General features: G+C 36.6%; 1 protein-coding gene across 1 annotated transcript in view; it reads left to right on the plus strand.

Annotated features, from left to right (window-relative positions):
* Positions 1 to 18,388, plus strand: part of TAX1BP1 (Tax1 binding protein 1) — a 148,528-nt gene that overhangs the window by 33,596 nt on the left and 96,544 nt on the right. Inside the window, exon 5 of the mRNA XM_037836961.1 lies at positions 2,352 to 2,510. Coding sequence (XP_037692889.1) covers positions 2,352 to 2,510 — 159 coding nt within the window. The remainder of the gene's footprint in view (positions 1 to 2,351; positions 2,511 to 18,388) is intronic.

An 18,388-nucleotide genomic window follows, 5' to 3' on the forward strand; every position in this document is an offset into this window, starting at 1 on the left:
CATTTCCCGGTATCTTTATCTTGTACCTAAAAAATGGAATATTATGTTTTAGTTACTATAATTTAATTGCATATAGTGCCCTCTGTTGTAAAAATAAGAAAAATTACTTATTATATCAGTATACATTTTGATTAATTTGCATTCATATTTAGTCTGTGATGGTTCAGATGGATTTTTTAACTTGTAAATATTTCACATCTTTGATTTTATTTACCTTCAAGAACTGAGAATAGAAAAATAAGAGGTTATAGATAACTTTCACTAGCACAAACTAAGAAGGTTGGAAGGAACTAATAATTTTTTATTGTGAATTCTTGCATATCTTCCTTCCCCCCTTCCAGAAATTCCTCTTTTATCTTAAATAAAGAAATGTAGCTTTTATAGGGTGACTAAAACTTCTTGGGGTGACAGCTGCCTGATGATCAAGGTTTTTAACCTGGTATTTGAACACCAAAGATGGTGAAACAAGCCCAGCTCATAAGAAGAATGCAGTTAATGTTTATATTGCAGCTTTTTGAATACTTTCTAGACCACCCTGATTTCAGGGCCTCTAACAGAAAAATGATGGGCATTTTGAGATCCATATCTTTCTTGTGTTTCTTTTCCAAGTAAATTAAGGACATGGCAGTCAGTCTTTCAGTCTGCCTATTCCATAAAGGGTCCTTTATGAAGAAAATTTATGTAGTTGTCTCTTAGGTAAATATTTCTGAGATAAAATATTTTCATTTTCTTAAGTCTTTGACAAATCTTTTAAATTTCCATATTTATCAAAGTGATTTTACCTAAAACTGTACATAATTAGTACAAATGTAAGGCTGGGGTATTGTTGACATTAAAAGTGGTTAATGAGACATCTCAGATGCACTGTGTGAACCTTTATTGGGTCCTAGATTTAAAAAAAAGAGCTATAAAATATATTCTAGGATGGGGGAGAGGTATTTGACTATGGGCTATCTATTAGATGAGAGTATGGAATTAGGAATTATTATTAATTTTCTTAGCTATGATAATAGTAGTGGTTAAATAGGAAACAGTCCTTATTAGGATATGCTTGCTTTAAAGTCTTCAGAGGGGAAGTGCCTGCAATTCATTTCAAATGGTTTAGTTTAAAAAAAATTACACAAATAGATAAAATTCATAAAGTATAGAAAGTGAGATACAGTAAACATGGCAAGATAATAATTAGTGAATTTAGATGAAAGGGTGCATTGTAAAATTAAAAACATTCTACATACTTGAAAGATTTAAAAATTGAAATTGGGAGAACTGTTTGACTTGTGTACATCTTATTTAATTTGAATTCCTTTTTTTTGTTTGTTTCTACTTAAACTTCACTAAGCTCTTGAGAAAGTGTATGTGAAATAAGTCACTGGGAAAAATTGGTTCTTTTATAATATTTCTATTGCTCTCTGTCAAGATATATTTTCATTTTTTTTTGCTGCCAGAGAGTATGGAGCCAAATTTTAATGTTAAATTAATAATACTGTTAACCTTTATGGTTAATATATTTTCTTGGTCTTAATTTTCTGTTGATTTTATTGTTTATTTCATTTATTGCAATCTACCTCAACTTATTTTTTTTAAATATAAAGAATTTCAAACTTTCCCCCTTTGAGGGTATTCAGTCTTGGCATTTTCAGTTTGATCTGATGGAGCAGATAGAAGAATCATCCTAAATTTTTTTCAGCTCTTCTAAGTTTATAAGAGCCATTTTAGAGTTTAATCAGTTTTATTTCATGACCCTGGAAAACTGACTTGGGATGTATTGGGGGAAACTTTGGATTTTATCAGCTAACATGATACCTCCTTTGTGAAGTCCTGTCTGTGAGTCTCTATTCTTTTCCAGTTAGAAATAAAAGACTTTAAGAGAAGTGTTAACCATTTATTTACTGCTATTTTAGATCCCTTAATTTAGTAATTTCTTATAATATTGGAATTTAGATTTCCTGAAAGAATTACTAGAATTCCCATAGGATCAATTATATGGTTAATACGTTGTTAGAAGTCTCTGATTATTATTCAGAATTAGAAAAGACCAATAATTAATTTACTTGTGAAACTTAATATGCCTAATTTTAGTATTTATTTAAAAGTATTTAGCAGGCAACTTCATAAATTTTACTGATTTTTATTCCTTCTTTTAAGGAATAAAAAAGTTCAACCGAAAGTTTGTTTATGATTCATGAATTTTTCTGAGTGCTGAAAGAGGCTGATTAATATGAAGTACATAGGGTGTAAAAGTCCTTTTTCTGTTTTTCATAAGTATTCTTTTTTGAAATGGAACACTGAATTTGTATTGAATTGAATATTTTAGGATTTAAGATTACTTATTTGAATTTCTTGTTTTACAGTTGAAAATTGAGAAAACCATGAAAGAAAAAGAAGAACTATTAAAGTTAATTGCCGTTTTAGAAAAAGAAACAGGACAACTTAGAGAACAAGTCGGAAGAATGGAAAGAGAACTTACCCATGAGAAAGAAAGATGCGACCAACTGCAAGCAGAGCAAAAGGTTAGTGGTATCTTATGTAACTGCTTGGAGTTGATAGCGTATTGCCTGAAATGCACCTTTTTTCAAGAACTGAACCAATTAAAGTAGGTGAAAACTAGCTGTTGAAAGAAGTAGCATTTAGATAGACATTTATATATAAGTCAGTTCCTATTCCTATTAACCTTCAGCCACATTTCTCTTATGTTGTAAAATGGTTAAATACTTCTAGACTTTTGGTACCAGGCTTGATGAGGTAGTGCCTGACAGCTGTTTCCAGATGCTTTATGTCTAATTGTAGAATACTTGATAGAAGGTAGTGATTTTTTTGATTGGAAATACAATTTGAAATGATAACCACTGATTAAAGGGAAAATAGAATAAAGTAATTAAAATTACTTTTCACAAAAGCAGAATTCAGGGAAATAAGATGGATTAGACAATATTTTGAAATCCTTAATGTAAGAAACACTATGAATTATCCTAGAAAACACCTATCCTAAATTAAGGCATAATTTCTGGAGATAAGAAAAAGAGAAGTATAAGTAGAAAACAGTGTGACTTCATCAGATATCAAATGGATTTAAGTTAGAAGCTAAAAACGAAACGAAACAAAACAAAAAGGCCATCACCAAGGCATTGACTGGTTTATTTAACATTTTCACAAGAAAATTTATTAGTTCTGATAATATTTATAGATTGTGATTATACATATCACACTCTCACATTATAGCTGGTTGGATATGCTTGTGTTTATTGACAGGATTGAACTATTGTCTTGATTATGGGGGTCTGTTTCCTCATTCTTTTGTCCAGTCAGACCTAGAGCAATTGCTAAATAATTGTTAGTTAAACCATAAGCACAGTGATTCTCAACCATTTTTACTGGAAGGTGTGTATTGCATATCTGAGCAGAGATGATACATTAATAGGGGTTAAATTTGGAAAGATTCCTTTTGCCTTGTTCTGTTTGTTTGAGGATTGCTCTTTTGCGTTAGAGGGTAAACAAAATATCAGGCAGATTATCAAATGAATCTCCTTATAAATTTGTTAGTCTTCTCTCTTTATTACCATTAACCTTTTTAGTTAAACACCAGTAGTTATTCCCCCAGTGTTACTCTTGGAAAACACTTAGTGTCTTGCAGTAGACTATAGGAGCAGGATATTGTATTTGGTTAAAGAACTACAGTTTTCATTTGAACTTTTAAAACATATATACCAAGTATTAAAATAGCTACAAAAATCTCGAAGTATGTGCTTCCTTGACTAGTAGGACATTCAGCTAATTTTTTTTTTTAAATTCATGTTTATTGAGATATAGTCACATCCCATGCAGTCATACAAAACAAAGCGTACATCCAGTTGTTTACGTTACCATTATATAGTTGTGCGTTCATCACCAAAATTAATTTTTGAACATTTTCATTACCACATACACAAAAATAGAATAAAAATTAAAGTGAAAAAGAACAATTAAACTAAAAAAGAACACTGGGTACCTTTTTTTTTTTTTTTTTGGCCCCTATTTTTTTTACTCATTCATCCATACGCTGGACAAAGGGAGTGTGGTCCATGTGGCTTTCCCAATCACAGTGTCACCCCTCATAAGCTACATTTTTATACAGTCGTCTTCAAGATTCATGGGTTCTGGGTTGTAGTTTGATAGTTTCAGATATTTACTGCTAGCTATTCCAATTCATTAGAACCTAAAGAGGGTTGTCTATATTGTGCATAAGAGTGCCCACCAGAGTGACCTCTCAGCTCCTTTTGAAATCTCCCAGCCACTGAAACTTACTTCCTTTCGCATCCCCCTTTTGGTCAAGAAGATGTTTTCCATCCCATGATGCCGGGTCTAGATTCCTCCCCAGGAGTCATATTCCATGTTGCCAGGGAGATTCACTCCCCTGGGTGTCAGATCCCACGTAGCGGGGAGGGCATTGATTTCACCTGCCAAGTTGGCTTAGCTAGAGAGAGAGGGCCACATCTGAGCAACAAAGAGGCATTCAGGAAGAGACTCTGAGGCACAATTACAGGCAGGCCTAGCCTCTCCTTTGCAGCAAGTCTTGCTAAGGGCATTTCCCGTGGTAGAGGGCTCAGCCCCTCAAACCACCAGTCCCTTATGTCTGTGAGCTCATCAGCAACCATCGAGGTGGGGAAGCTCAGCACTCCTGCATTCTTCACCAGCTCCTCAGGGGGCCTCTGCATAGTTTTTTCATTGCTTTTGTTTTTTTGTTCTTTTGAATTAACTTTTTTTTTAAATTAATAACTATATAAAAAAATTAAAAAAAATACAATAAACATTTCAAACAAACTATATGTAACAGGGGAGTAAGAAAAAGACAACTAACCTAAAATAACTACTTTCCTTCCAGCATGGTCTACTTCACCCAAAGAAAATAGCCTAATATAGCAACATTTCTGTGAACTTGTTCCTACCATACCCACCAGAAATTAACACACCATAGTCATTGCTGGGCATTCCCAGAACGTTAAATTTACCCACAATAGCTTATCTGTTCTTATTGGGTCATTGTTCCCCCTTCATTAATTGCTCTCTATCGCTAGTTTCCCTACATTCTACATTATAAACCATTTATTTTACATTTTTCAGTGTTCACATTAGTGGTAGCATATAATACTTCTCTTTTTGTGCCTGGCTTATTTTGCTCAGCATTACGTCTTCAAGGTTCATCCATGTCATATGTTTCATGACATTGTTCCTTCTTACTCCCGTGTAGTATTCCATCGTGTGTATATACCACTTTTATTTATTCACTCATCTGCTGAAGGACATTTGAGTTGTTTCCATCTCTTGGCAATTGTGAATAATGCTGCTATGAACGTTGGCATGCAGATATCTGTTCACGTCACTGCTTTCAGATTTTCCGGGTATATACTGAGAAGTGCAATCGCTGGATCGAAGGGTAACTCCATATCTAGTTTTCTAAGGAACTGCCAGACTGACTTCCAGAGTGGCTGAACCATTATACAGTCCAACCAACAATGAATAAGAGTTCCAATTTCTTCACATCCTCTCCAGCGTTTGTAGTTTCCTGTTTGTTTAATGGCAGCCATTCTAATTGGTGTGAGATGGTATCTTGTTGTGGTCTTAATTTGCATCTCTCTAATAGCTAGTGAAGCTGAACATTTTTTTTCATGTTTTTCTTGGCCATTTATGTTTCTTCAGAGAACTGTCTTTTCATATCTTTTGCCCATTTTATAATTGGGCTGTCTATACTATTGTCATTGAGTTGTAGGATTTCTTTATATATGCAAGATATCAGTCTTTTGTCAGATACATGGTTTCCAAAAATTTTTTCCCATTGAGTTGGCTGCCTCTTCACCTTTTTGACATATTCCTTTGAGGTACAGAAACTTCTAAGCTTGAGGAGTTCCCATTTATCTATTTTTTCTTTTGTTGCTTGTGCTTTGGGTGTAAAGTCTAGGAAGTGGCCGCCTAATACAAGGTTTTGAAGATGTTTCCCTACATTATCTTCTAGGAGTTTTAAGGTACTGTCTTTTATATTGAGGTCTTTGATTCAATTTGAGATAATTTTTGGATTCAATTTGCAAGTATTTTGTTGAGAATTTTTGCATCTATATTTGCAACTATATAGGCCTGTAGTTTTTCTTTTTTTGTAGCATCTTTGCCTGGTTTTGGTATTAGATTGATGTTAGCTTCATAAAATGTGTTAGGTAGTGTTCCATTTTCTTCGATGTTTTGAAAGAGTTTAAGTAAGATTGGTGTCAGTTCTTTTTGGAAGTTTGGTAGAATTCCCCTGTGAAGCCATCTGGCCCTGGGCATTTATTTGTGAGAAGTTTTTTGATGACTGATTGGATCTCTTTACTTGTGATTGGTTGGTTGAGGTCTTCTATTTCTTCTCTGGTCAGTCTAGGTTGTTCATGTGTTTCCAAGAAATTGTCCATTTCTTCTACATTAACCAGTTTGTTGGCATACAGTTGTTCATAGTACCTCTTACAATTTTTTTTTATTTCTTCGGGATCTGCAGTAATGTCACCTTTCCCATTCCTTATTTTGTTTATATGGGTCTTCTCTCTCTTTTTATTTTATTTTATTTTATTTTATTTTATTTTGAAATAAATTCAAAGTTGTAGGAACAGTTGCGAAAACAATACAAACCCCATACACAGAACTCCAGCTTACCCTGACCCACCTCGCCTGATACCCCCACTCCACCAACTTTAACATGCTGTCACACTGCTGTTTCTTTCCCTCCCTCCCTATCATCCATCATCTATTGCTCTGTCTTCTGAACATATGAGAGCTAGCTGCACACATCCTTGAACAAACACTATAATTCACATATACAATTCCCATGAACAAGAACATTCTTTTACGCAATCTCATTAAATGCAGCTGAGAAGTACAAGAGATTCTACATTGATGCAAAGCTTACATTCTGTGTTTCCTTTTTTTTTTTTTTTTTCTTACGTCTCAACTGTGTCCCTTTGAGCCTCCTCTCCTCCATCCTCTGATCCCATCCAGGATCATCCTTGGCATTCAATTATCATCTGTCTAGACTGTCCTTTTTTTTTTTTTTTTTTTCAATTGTGGAAACATATATACAGCCTAAATCTTCCCATTCCACCCCTCCCTAGCATTCCATTAGTGGGATTAATCACATTTAGAATGTTGTAATGCGATGACCTTCCCACCCTCCATTACTAGAAATTTCCCTTCCCCTCAAACAGCAACCCTACACTCATTTCTTAACTCCCCATTGCCCCTTCCCTCATTTCTCTTAACCCATATTCTACTTTTCATCTCTATGGCCATATTCTCTGATAATTTCTTTGTGTTTACTGTGGGTCTTAAAATTAACTTCTTAAATCCATAACACTCTTGTTTTTCTTTGATACCAACTTAACTTCAGTAGGACACATAAACTATGTTCCTATACTCCATTCCCCAACCTTTATATAGTTCTTGTCAAAAATTACATATTTTACGTTGGTTCAAAACCACTGATTTGTCATTAGAGTTTGTGTATTTTATATCATTTAGGAAGTAAATAGTGGATTTACAATTCAAGAATTATTGACTTGTATTTGTATTCCATTGTGGTCGGAGAATGTGCTTTGAATATATTCAGTTTTATTTATTTATTTATTTATTTATTTATTTTTAAATTTATTGAGGCTTGTTTTATGTCCCAGCATATGGTCCATTCTGGGGACGGATCCATGATCACTAGAGAAAGATGAGTGTCCTGGTGATTTGGGATGTAAGGTTCTATATATGTCTTAAAATTCTCTGTATCTCTTTCTCCTTTCTTTGTTTCTCTGTCGGTAGGGCTCCCTTTAGTATCTGAAGTAGGGCAGGTCTTTTATTGGGAAACTCTCTCAGCATTTGTTGTGAAAAATTTAAACTCTCCCTCAGATTTGAAGGAGAGTTTTGCTGGATAAAGTATTCTTGGTTGGAAATTTTTCTCTCAGAATTTTAACTATGTCATGCCACTGCCTTCTTACCTCCATGGTGGTCACTGAGTAGTCACAACTTAGTCTTATGTTGTTTCCTTTGTATGTGGGGAATTGCTTTTCTCTTGCTGCTTTCAGAACTTACTCCTTCTCTTCAGTATTTGAGAGTCTGATCAGAATATGTCTCGGAGTTGGTTTATTTGGATTTATTTTATTTGAGATTTGCTGGGCATTTATGCTTTGTGTATTTATATTGTGTAGAAGGTTGGGAAAGTTTCTTTGAATACTCTTTCTAGACCTTTACCCTTCTCTTCCCTTTCTGGGACACCAATGAGTCTTAAGTTTGGACATTTTATTTTATCTATCGTATCCCTGAGATCCACTTTGATTTTTTCAGTTTTTTTCTCCATTCTTTCTTTTGTTTTTTCATTTTCTGTTCTGTGGACTTCTAGGACACTGAGTCATTGTTCAGCTTCCTCTAATCTTGTGTTATGAGTATCCAGAGTCTTTTTAATTTGGCCAACAGTTTCTTTTATTTCCATAAGATCTTCTATTTTTTTATTTACTCTTAGAATGTCTTCTTTATACTCTTCTAGGATCTTCTTTATGTCCCTTATGTCCTGTGCCATGGTCTTCTTCATGTCCTTTATATACTTTGCCATGTTTTCATTCCTCGATTGTAGTTCTTTGATTAATTGTGCCAAGTACTGTGTCTCTTCTGCTATTTTAATTTGGGTGTTTGGAATTGGGTTCTCCATATCGTCTGGCTTTATCATATGCATTAAGATTTTCTGTTGTTTTTGGCCTCTTGGCATTTTCTATGCTTGATAGGGTTCTGTCAAGTTGTAAAAAAATAATACCAATCTAATTTTTCAGAAATACAAGTTGGTGGCGTACACTTTCTCTAACTACCCAGCAGATGGCATCTGCGAGTCACCTGTACCCCTCAAGTCAGTTCTCCTCAACTTTGTCCTTGTGGTGTGTGGGGAAACGATTCTTGTGGGGTTCAGTTGGTGAAATCAGTTTGGGTGTGTGCTGGAGCTGTCTTCCCTGAATGTGGGGCATGTGTCCGGGTGGCTAGGGAGGCAGGGCATCTTTAATGTTCAGACCCCGCAGGTGTTCCCAGAGATTCAAGGCCGCTGCAAGAGTCTAAGCCTTCATTTCAGTTCTGCTCCAGACACTCTCTCTCTCTCGCTGACCCACAAACCACTGGCATTGATGTAGCGTCCCTGGGTTTTCCGAGCGGGCCCCCCTTCTCAGCTGTGATCTTCCAGGACCTCTGCCGAGGGAATGCTGTGCTACGTCACAAGTGCGTGACGTCTCTCAAGGGAAGCCCTGGGCCGTGCAGGGGCGCTCCCAGCCTGATGCAAAGATGGCTGAACGGGGCATCTCAACCCTCCCCCCTCCTCTTAAAGTTCCTCCTTCCCAGCTCTGGGACAACTGGCGCGGCTCTGGGCTGTGGGCACGGCCCCAGGCAGGAGTGTCTCCAGCCTGCCGGGGAGCCAGCTGCAAGCAGCGGGGTTTCTTTCTCCATCCGGCTCTCCCCTCTGCTCCCTTGACCCTGAGAGAATCTGCCGTGGGCTATCTTGCATGCCAGACACCGAGAGGCCGGCTCAGCCCGCTCCTGCATTGTTCCCACCGTCGCAACTGCAGCCGCTCCTGGGTTTTTCCCTTTTTTTTTTCTTTTTTTAAAAAAAGAATCAGTCCGTCTTCAAATGCCAACCCCTGGCTTCCTCACACAACAGCGTGGCCGCGGGTCTTGGGTCTTTCACCAGCTTGCTCACTTGTTTCAGAATGCAGACTCCTGGTTTCACCAAGTGTATGGCCCCTGTGGTTCTAGCAGACCTTGTCTAGCCGGTGCATCGCTGAAACCTATATTCTGGGTCACCTTCTTGTTTTTATTTACTATTTCTCACGGAGGTGTTTTTTTGCCCTGTCTCACCTAGCCACCATCTTAGGTTCTCTTGGGTCTTCTCTTTTTGATTTTGTCAGTCTTGCTAGGGTCTCGTCAGTCTTGTTGATCTTCTCAAAGAACCGACTTTTGGTGTTATTTATCCTCTCGATTGTTTTTTTGGTCTCTATGTCATTTATTTCTGCTTTAATCCTTGTTATTTCTTTTCTTCTACTTGGTTTAAGATTGGTTGGCTGCTAATTTTCTAGCTTTTTCAGTAGCTCCATTAGTTCCTTGATTTTAGCTCTTTCTTCCTTTTTCATGTATGTGTTTAGTGCTATAAATCCCCCCCCGTTAGTACCGCTTTTGCTTTATCCCATAGGATTTAACATGTTGTATTCTCATTTTTATTCGTCTGTATATATTTAGCAGTTTCTCTTGCTGTTTCTTCTTTAACCCACTGATTGTTTAGGAGTGTGTTGTTCAACCTCTAGGTATTTGTGAATTTTCTAAGTTTCTGATGGTTATTGACTTCTAATTGTATTCCTTTGTGGTTGGAGAATGTGCTTTGAATAATTTCATTTTTAAAAAAATTTATTGATGCTTGTTTTATGTCCCAGCATATGATCTATTCTGGAGAAAGTTCTGTGAGCACTAGAGAAAAATGTGTATCCTGGTGATTTGGGATGTAATGTTCTATATATGTTTGTGAGATCCAGTTAATTTATCAGATTGTTTAGGTTTTCAGTTTTCTTATTGGTCTTCTCTCTGGTTGATCTATCTGTAGGTGAGAGTGATGTGTTGAAGTCTCCCACAATTATTGTGGAATCGTCAGTTGCTTCCTTTAGTTTTGGCAGTATTTGTCTCATGTATTTTGTGGCACCTTGATTGGATGCATAAACATTTATGATTGCTATTCCTTCTTGTTGAATTGCCCCTTTTATTAGTATGTAGTAGCCTTCTTTGTCTCTTATGACATCCTTGCATTTAAAGTCTGTTTTTTCTGAGATTAATATTGCTACTCCTGCTTTCTTTTGGCTGTAGCTAATTTCTTTGTGTCCCTGTGTCTATGATGAGTCTCTTGTATGCAGCATATTGATGGTTCATATTTTTTGATCCATTCTGCCGATCTGTATCTTTTAATTGTGGAGTTTAAGCCATTTGCATTCAACGTTATTACTGTGAAGGCATTTCTTGAATCAGCCATCCTATCCTTTGGTTTATGTTTGTTTTTTAGTTTTCTGTGTAGAGGTCTTCTATATCTTTGGTTAAGTTTATTCCTAAATACTTATTCTTTTAGTTGCTATTGGGAATGGAATTTTTTTCCTTGATTGCCTCTTCTGTTAGATACTACTAGTGTAAAGAAACGTTACTGAGTTTTGTGCATTAATCTTATATGCTGCCACTTTGTTGAATTTGTTTATTAGTTCAGGTAGCTTTGTTGTTGATTTTTCAGGCTTTTTCAAATATAGGATCGTATCATCTACAAATAACCAAAGTTTTACTTCTTCCCTTCCAATTTAGATGCCTTTTATTTCTTTTTCTTGCCTAATTGCTCTAGCTAGAAATTCTAGCACAATGTTGAATAATAGTGGTGACAGTGGGCATCCTCGTTTTGATCCCTGTCTTAGGGGGAAGGCTTTCAGTCTCTCACCATTGAGTACTGTGCTGGCTGCGAGTTTTTCATATATGCCCTTTGTCATATTGAGGAAGCTTCCTCTATTCCTAACTTTTGAAGTGTTTTTATCCAAAAAGGATGCTGAATTTTATTGAATGCTTTTTTGGCACCTATTGAGATGATCATTTAATTTTTCCCTTTTGATTTGTTAGTGTGTTGTATTCCACTGATTTTCTTATGTTGAAACACCCTTGCATGTGTGGAATGAACCCCACGTGGTCGTGGTGTATAATTCTTTTAACGGGCCTTTGGATTTGATTTGCAAGTGTTTTCTTGAGAATTTTTGCATCTATATTCATTATGGAGATTGGCCTGTAGTTTTCTGTTTTTATATTATCTTATTTTGGTGTTAGAGTGGTGTTAGCTTCATAAAATGAGTGAGTTAGTTTTCCTTTTTCTTCAGTTTTTTTGAAAGAGTTTGAGCAGGAATGGTATTGCTTCTTTTTGGAATGTTTGGCAAAATTCCCTTATGAAGCTGTCTGGCCCTGGGCTTTTCTTAGTGGGAAGGTTCTGTTTTTTTTTTTTTTTTTTTAAAATGCAATTTTATTGAGATAATCTCACATCCTATATAATCCGTCCAAAGTATACAATCATTGGCTCACGGTATCATCATATAATTGTGTGCATTCATCGCCACTGCCCATTTTAGAACATTTGCATTACTTCAAAATAAAGAAAAAAATGAAAATAAAAACACTCCAAACATCCCATACTGCTCATCCCCCCCCCATTATTTATATATTTTTTGTCTTTATTTTATTACTCATCTGCCCATACACTGGATAAAGGGAGTGTCAGTCACAAGGTTTTCACAATCACACAGTCACACAATAAATGCTATGTTGTTATGCAGTCATCATCAAGAATCAAGTCTACTGGGTTACAGTTCAGATTTAGGTATTGCCTTCTGTCTATTCTAATACGCTTGAAACTAAAATGAAATGTTTCTATAATGTATAAGAATACTTCCAGAATGACTGCTGGACTAGATTTGAAATCTGTTAGCCAATGAAATTTATTTTGTTTCATTTCTCTTCCCTTTTTGGTCAAGAAGGCATTCTCAATCCCGTAATTCCAGGCCCAGGCTCATCCCTGGGAGTCCTGTCCCACATCACCAAGGAGACTTAACACCCCTGGTAGTCGTGTCCCATGTTGGGTTCAGGTAGTGGGTTTATTTGCAGAGTTGGTTGAGAGAGAGAGGACACATCTGAGCAACAAAAGAGGTTCTATGAGGGTGACTCTTAGGCATACATATAAGTGCGTTCAGCTTCTCCTTTGCAGGAAAAGTTTCATCAGGGGATGCCCCAAGATCAAGGGCTTAACTTACTAAGTTGGGAGTCCCTGATGCTTGTGGGTATATCAGGAATTCCCCAGATGGGGAAGTTTAATAAATTTCCACATTTTCCCTTAGTCCCTCAAGGGAACCTAGCAAATACTGTTTTATTTTCTGCCCAAAGTACTCTGAGATATATTGGGATACTGCATTAACCTGTAGTGAATAACAAGATCTCATTCTCTAGTCTAGGTTCCATGTAATTATGTTGTTTAAATAAACTGACCATAGAGGTTAATTTCGGTAGTGTGCTATGGAAAATGTAAATTTTGTACCAAATAAACATCTCTTAAATAACAGAACTGAGCAATAGAAGGGACTGCTGTAAGAGCTTACAATCTAGGGACCTTCACAATAAGCCTTATTGAACATTCTGTCCTTTTGCTTTGTTGATTGTCCAATCTCTGCACACATACTATCTCCTGATAACCTATGCTGTCAAATTAAATTCTCAGTGTTTGCTCATTATAGTTAGTGTGTATGTTAGTGAGGGCTTACAATATTTGTCCTTTCATTTCTGGCTTATTTCACTCAACATAGTGTCTCAAGTTTCATTCACCTAGTTGTATGCCTCACAACTTCATTCCTTCTTGCAGCCACTCAATATTCCATTGTATGTATACACCACATTTGACCATTTGTTTACTGGTCGATGTACTCTCAGGCCACCTCCATCCACTGCAAACTGTGAATTTGCACCATAAATGCCACCATAAATGCCAGTGTGGAAATGCCTTTTCCTGTCACTGTTCTCAGTTCTTCGGAGTATATACCAAATAATGGGGTTACAGGATCTTATGGCAACTCTGTATTTAGCCTCTGGTGGAACCACCGCATTGCCTTCCAGAGGGGCTGTACTGTTCTACTTCCCGACCAACAGTGAATAAGTATCTGTCTCTCTCCACATCTTTTCCAGCATTTCCATTTATGTATGTATGTATGTACGTATTTACGTTTTTTTTTTTTTACTTTTTAAACAGTTTTATTTACATACCATACAATCCATTGGAAGTAAACAATCAGTGATTCCCAGTATAATCACATAGTTATTCATTTATCACCACAATCTATATGAAGACATTTCCATTTCTTCCATATGAAAGAGGAAGAGGAGAAAAGAATAAAAAAAGTAGAAGAAAAAGTAAAATAAAATACAACAAAAAGGTCATACAACAATAGCAACACCAGGAATTCCGTACCACTCCTTTTTGTCCCCCTCTTATAGACATTTAACTTTGGTATATTGCCTTTGCTACAATTCATGGAAGCACATTACAATGTTACTGTTAACTATAGACCAGTTTGCATTGATTGGGGGACTATTACAATATGCTTCCCCTGATAAGCTGTTCTCTTAAGATTCAGTTCTCGGAGTTTACACATGGTAGTTAGTCCATATTAGTAAAGCATTATAATGTTTTTCTTTTCATTTCTTGCGTACTTCACTCAAAATGCCATCCATAAGATCCATTCACTTCGTGTCTTACAGCTTCACTCCTTCTTGCAGTTGCACAGTATTCCATTATATGCATACACCATAGTTCACCATTCTGTTCATCAGTTGATGTACCCTTAGGCCACCTCCATCCATTGCAGGGGTATGGGATTCTCCCTCATTTTCGAAGGGCAGTTTTGCCAGTTGTAGACTTCTTGGTTGGCAGGTTTTGTCTTTCACTTCTTAAATATACCATACCACTACCTTCTTGCCTCCACGATTTCTATTGAGAAATCTGCACATAGTTTTATTGAGCTTCCCTTGAACGTGATGTATCAGTTTTCTCTTGCTGCTTTTAGAATTCTCTTTGTCTTTGACATTTGATAATCTGATTATTAAGTGTTTTGGGGTAGTCTATTCAGTTTGGTGTACACTGTGCTTTTTGAATCTGTTGATTTAGTCTTTCTTACGGGATGGGAAATATTCAGTGGTTATTTCCTCCATTATTCTTTCTGCCCCTTTCTTCTCTTCTCCTTCTGGGACACCCATAACATATATAGTCACGCACTTTTTGTTGTAATTCAGTTCCCTGAGACGCTGCTCATATCTTTCCATTCTTTTCCCTGTCTGTTCTTTTGTGTGTAGGATTTCAGATGTTCTGTCCTCCAGTTCACGAATCCTTTCTTCTGCCTCTGCAAATCAGATGTTATATGTCTCCATTTTATTTTTCATCTCTTCAGTTGTGCCTTTCATTCCCATAAGTTGTGCCATTTGTTTTTTCAATTATATGAATTCCTCTTTATGGTCACTGAGTGTCTTTTATATCCTTCATCTCTTTTGCCACATTTTCCTTTAGGTTGATTTGATTTAGCATTTTTGTTTGAACATCCTTAATTAGGTTGAACTCCTATATTTCATTTGAAATGTAAATTTGTTACTTTTTCTGGACCATATCTGTTTTTCCTAGTGTGACTCATAATTTTTTGTTGTCTAGCCATCTCGTTGCCTTGATTACCCCTGTTAGATTTTCCGAGATGAGAGGGGCCCAGGTCTCAGGAGGAGGGTGTAATCAGTATCAAGTTTTCCTAAGGATGAGGCTCAGCAGGTAGTCAGACTTTCCCGTGAGGCCTCTGTAGTCTGTTCTTTTCCTATCCTGCCCAACATGTCTTCCCACAGCTCCCTACCAGTGCAGAGAGGTGCGGTGCCTTTAATTCCAGGGGCTGGGAGTGTCAGAAGCCAAGCTTAAGGTTTTTTTGTCCCTCACACCCCAGTTCCTGGGGTTTGACTTCTCTGAGGGAGGGCAGCCCTTTGAGCTGTTCCCTGTCCCCCTTTTCATAGGGTAGATATACCTTTTAGGAGATTGTCTCCCACACTTCTTCCTTTGTCTCTTTGACTGTTAGCTCCACCATTGCTTGGGTCAGAGGTCACAGTTCAAAATGCCAGAGGCATTCTCTAATGAGCTACTTAGGATGAGAGACAAAAAAAGAAAAAAAATCCCTTTTTCAGAGCCAATCCCCAGCCCCCCAGTTTCACTGGTCAACGGGAGTTGGTACCCAGTTCCATGAGCCCTTTCCTTGGGATGCAACCATTTTCCAGTATTCTGAGCTCAGCCATCTCCAAAAGCCTCTTTATTTATTTATTTATTATTATTTTTTCCCATTATTCCCGCCTCCTCTCTGCTGGAAGAGACCTCATGCTTCCTTTCCTGCTTGCTTCAGGTTTATCTGTGCTCATAGCTTGTATTCAGTAGTCCAGATTTATTGCTTAAAACCACAATTGAGGCTTTGTTGAGTTACCTTCCCTTGCTCCAAGTACACTGCTCCATTTCTCCATAGGAAAGTGTTTCCACTCAGCCTCCTGTGTCAGTTGGGCCTGGTGGGGGGGTGTGTGTGTGCCAGCTCCGCAGTTTTGGGAGCTTTATTTACAGTTCTATACTGTGATCTCAGCTCTTCCATCCATTCCAGACTGGTGTACAATGTGTATCCAGTCACGATGTCCTTGCCACAGTTGTTCCTGGCTATTTAACTAGTTTCTCTAGAGGACTAATTAAATTGCACACCTCCATATATTGCCATCTTGCCCCATCTCTGTAGGTACATTTTTGATGACTGATTGGATCTCTCTTCTTCTGATTCGTTTGTTGAGGTCTTCTATTTCTTCTCGAGTCATTCTAGGTTGTTCAAGTGTTTCCAGGAAAATGTCCATTTCTCTTAAGTTGTCTGGTTTGTTGCCATATGGTTTTTCATATTATCCTCTTTTGATTTTGTTTATTTGGATCCTTTCTCTTTTTGACTTTGTCAGTCTAGCTAAGGGTCTGCCAATCTTGTTGATCTTCTCAAAGAACCAACTTTTGGTTTTATTTATCCTCTGTGTTATTTTGTTTGTTCTCCAGATCATTTATTTCTGCTTTGTGTGCTTTAATAATTCTTTGTTATTTCTTTTCTTCTACTTGCTTTAGGGTTAGTTTGCTATTCATTCTCTAGCTTCTTCAGTTGTTCCGTTAGGTCTTTGGTTTTAGCACTTTCTTCCTTTTCAATGCATCATTTAGAGCCATAAATTTCCCTCTCAGCACTGTCTTTGCTTTATTCCCTGGGTTTTGATATGTTGTGTTCTTGGTTTCATTTGTCTCTAGATAATTACTGATTTCTCTTGCAATTTCTTCTTCCACCCACTGATTCTTTAAGAGTTTGTTGTTTAACTTCCATATTTTTGTGAAAGTTCTGGTTCTTTGGTGGTTACTGATTTCCAGCCACATTCCATTATGGTCAGAGCACATGCTTCAAATAATTTCAGTCTTTTACAATTTATTGACATTTGTTTTGTGTCCTAGGATATGAACTATCCTGGAGAACATTCCGTGAGCACTAGAGAGGAATGTGTATCTTGGTATTTTGGTTCCTACAACCTATATGTATGTCTGTTAAGTCTAGTTCATTTATCACATTCTTTAGATTCTTAGTTTCTGTATTGGTCCTCTGTCTGGTTATTTTAGCTGTAGAACAGAGTGGTGTATTGAAGTCTCCAAATATTATTGTAGAAGTGTCTCTTGTTCTCTTCAGTTTTGCCAGTGTTTGCCTCATGTACTGTTTTTTTTTTAAAATTAAATTCAGTTTTATTGAGATATATCCACACACCACACAATCATCTGTGGTGTACAATCAACTGTTCATAGTACCATCATATAGTTATACATCTCTCACCCCAGTCCACCTTTTTTTTTTTTTTAAATTAAATTCAGTTTTATTGAAATACATTCACATACCATAACAATCATCCATGATATACAATCCACTGTCCACAGTATAACATAGTTATGCGTTCATCACCACAGTCTATCTCTGAACATTTTCCTTACATCAGAAAGAACCAGAACAAGAATAAAACATAAAAGTGAAAAAAAACACCCAAATCATCCCCCCATCCCACCCCATTTGTCCTTTAGTTTTTTTTTTTTTTTAATTCAGCTTTATTGAAATATATTCACAAACCATACAGTCATCCATGGTATACAATCAACTGTTCACAGTATAATCATATAGTTATGCGTTCATCACCACAATCTATTTCTGAACATTTTCCTTACATCAGAAAGAATCAGAATAAGAATAAAAAATAAAAGTGAAAAGTGAAATCCCACCCTATTTGTCATTTAGTTTTTACTCCCATTTTTCTACTGATTTTTTTTCAATTTTTTAACTTTGTTTATCAAAAAGTTAAAAACAAACAGGCAAACAACAACCAAAAAACCCCCACAACATTTCAAACAAAGCAATGGATTAAGGAAAACAAATAACCTAAAATAACTACTTTGCTTCCAATATGTTCCTACCATACCCCAAGAAAATTAATAAACCATGTCCAAACAGAGGAGTAAGAAAAACAAATAATCTAAAATAACTACATTGCTTCCAACATGTTCCTACCATACCCCAAGAAAATTAACAACCCCTAAGAAAACAAAGGAATAAGAGAAAAAAAAAACCTAAAATAACTCTATTGCTTCCAACATGATCTTACTATATCCAAGAAAGTTTACAAACCATAATCATACCTGAGCATTCCCGTAACATTGAGATTACCCTCCATAGTTTATCTGTTCTTACTAGATTATCATTCCCCCTCCACT

The sequence above is a fragment of the Choloepus didactylus genome, chromosome 5 (assembly GCF_015220235.1).
Source record: "Choloepus didactylus isolate mChoDid1 chromosome 5, mChoDid1.pri, whole genome shotgun sequence".
NCBI lineage: Eukaryota > Metazoa > Chordata > Mammalia > Pilosa > Megalonychidae > Choloepus > Choloepus didactylus.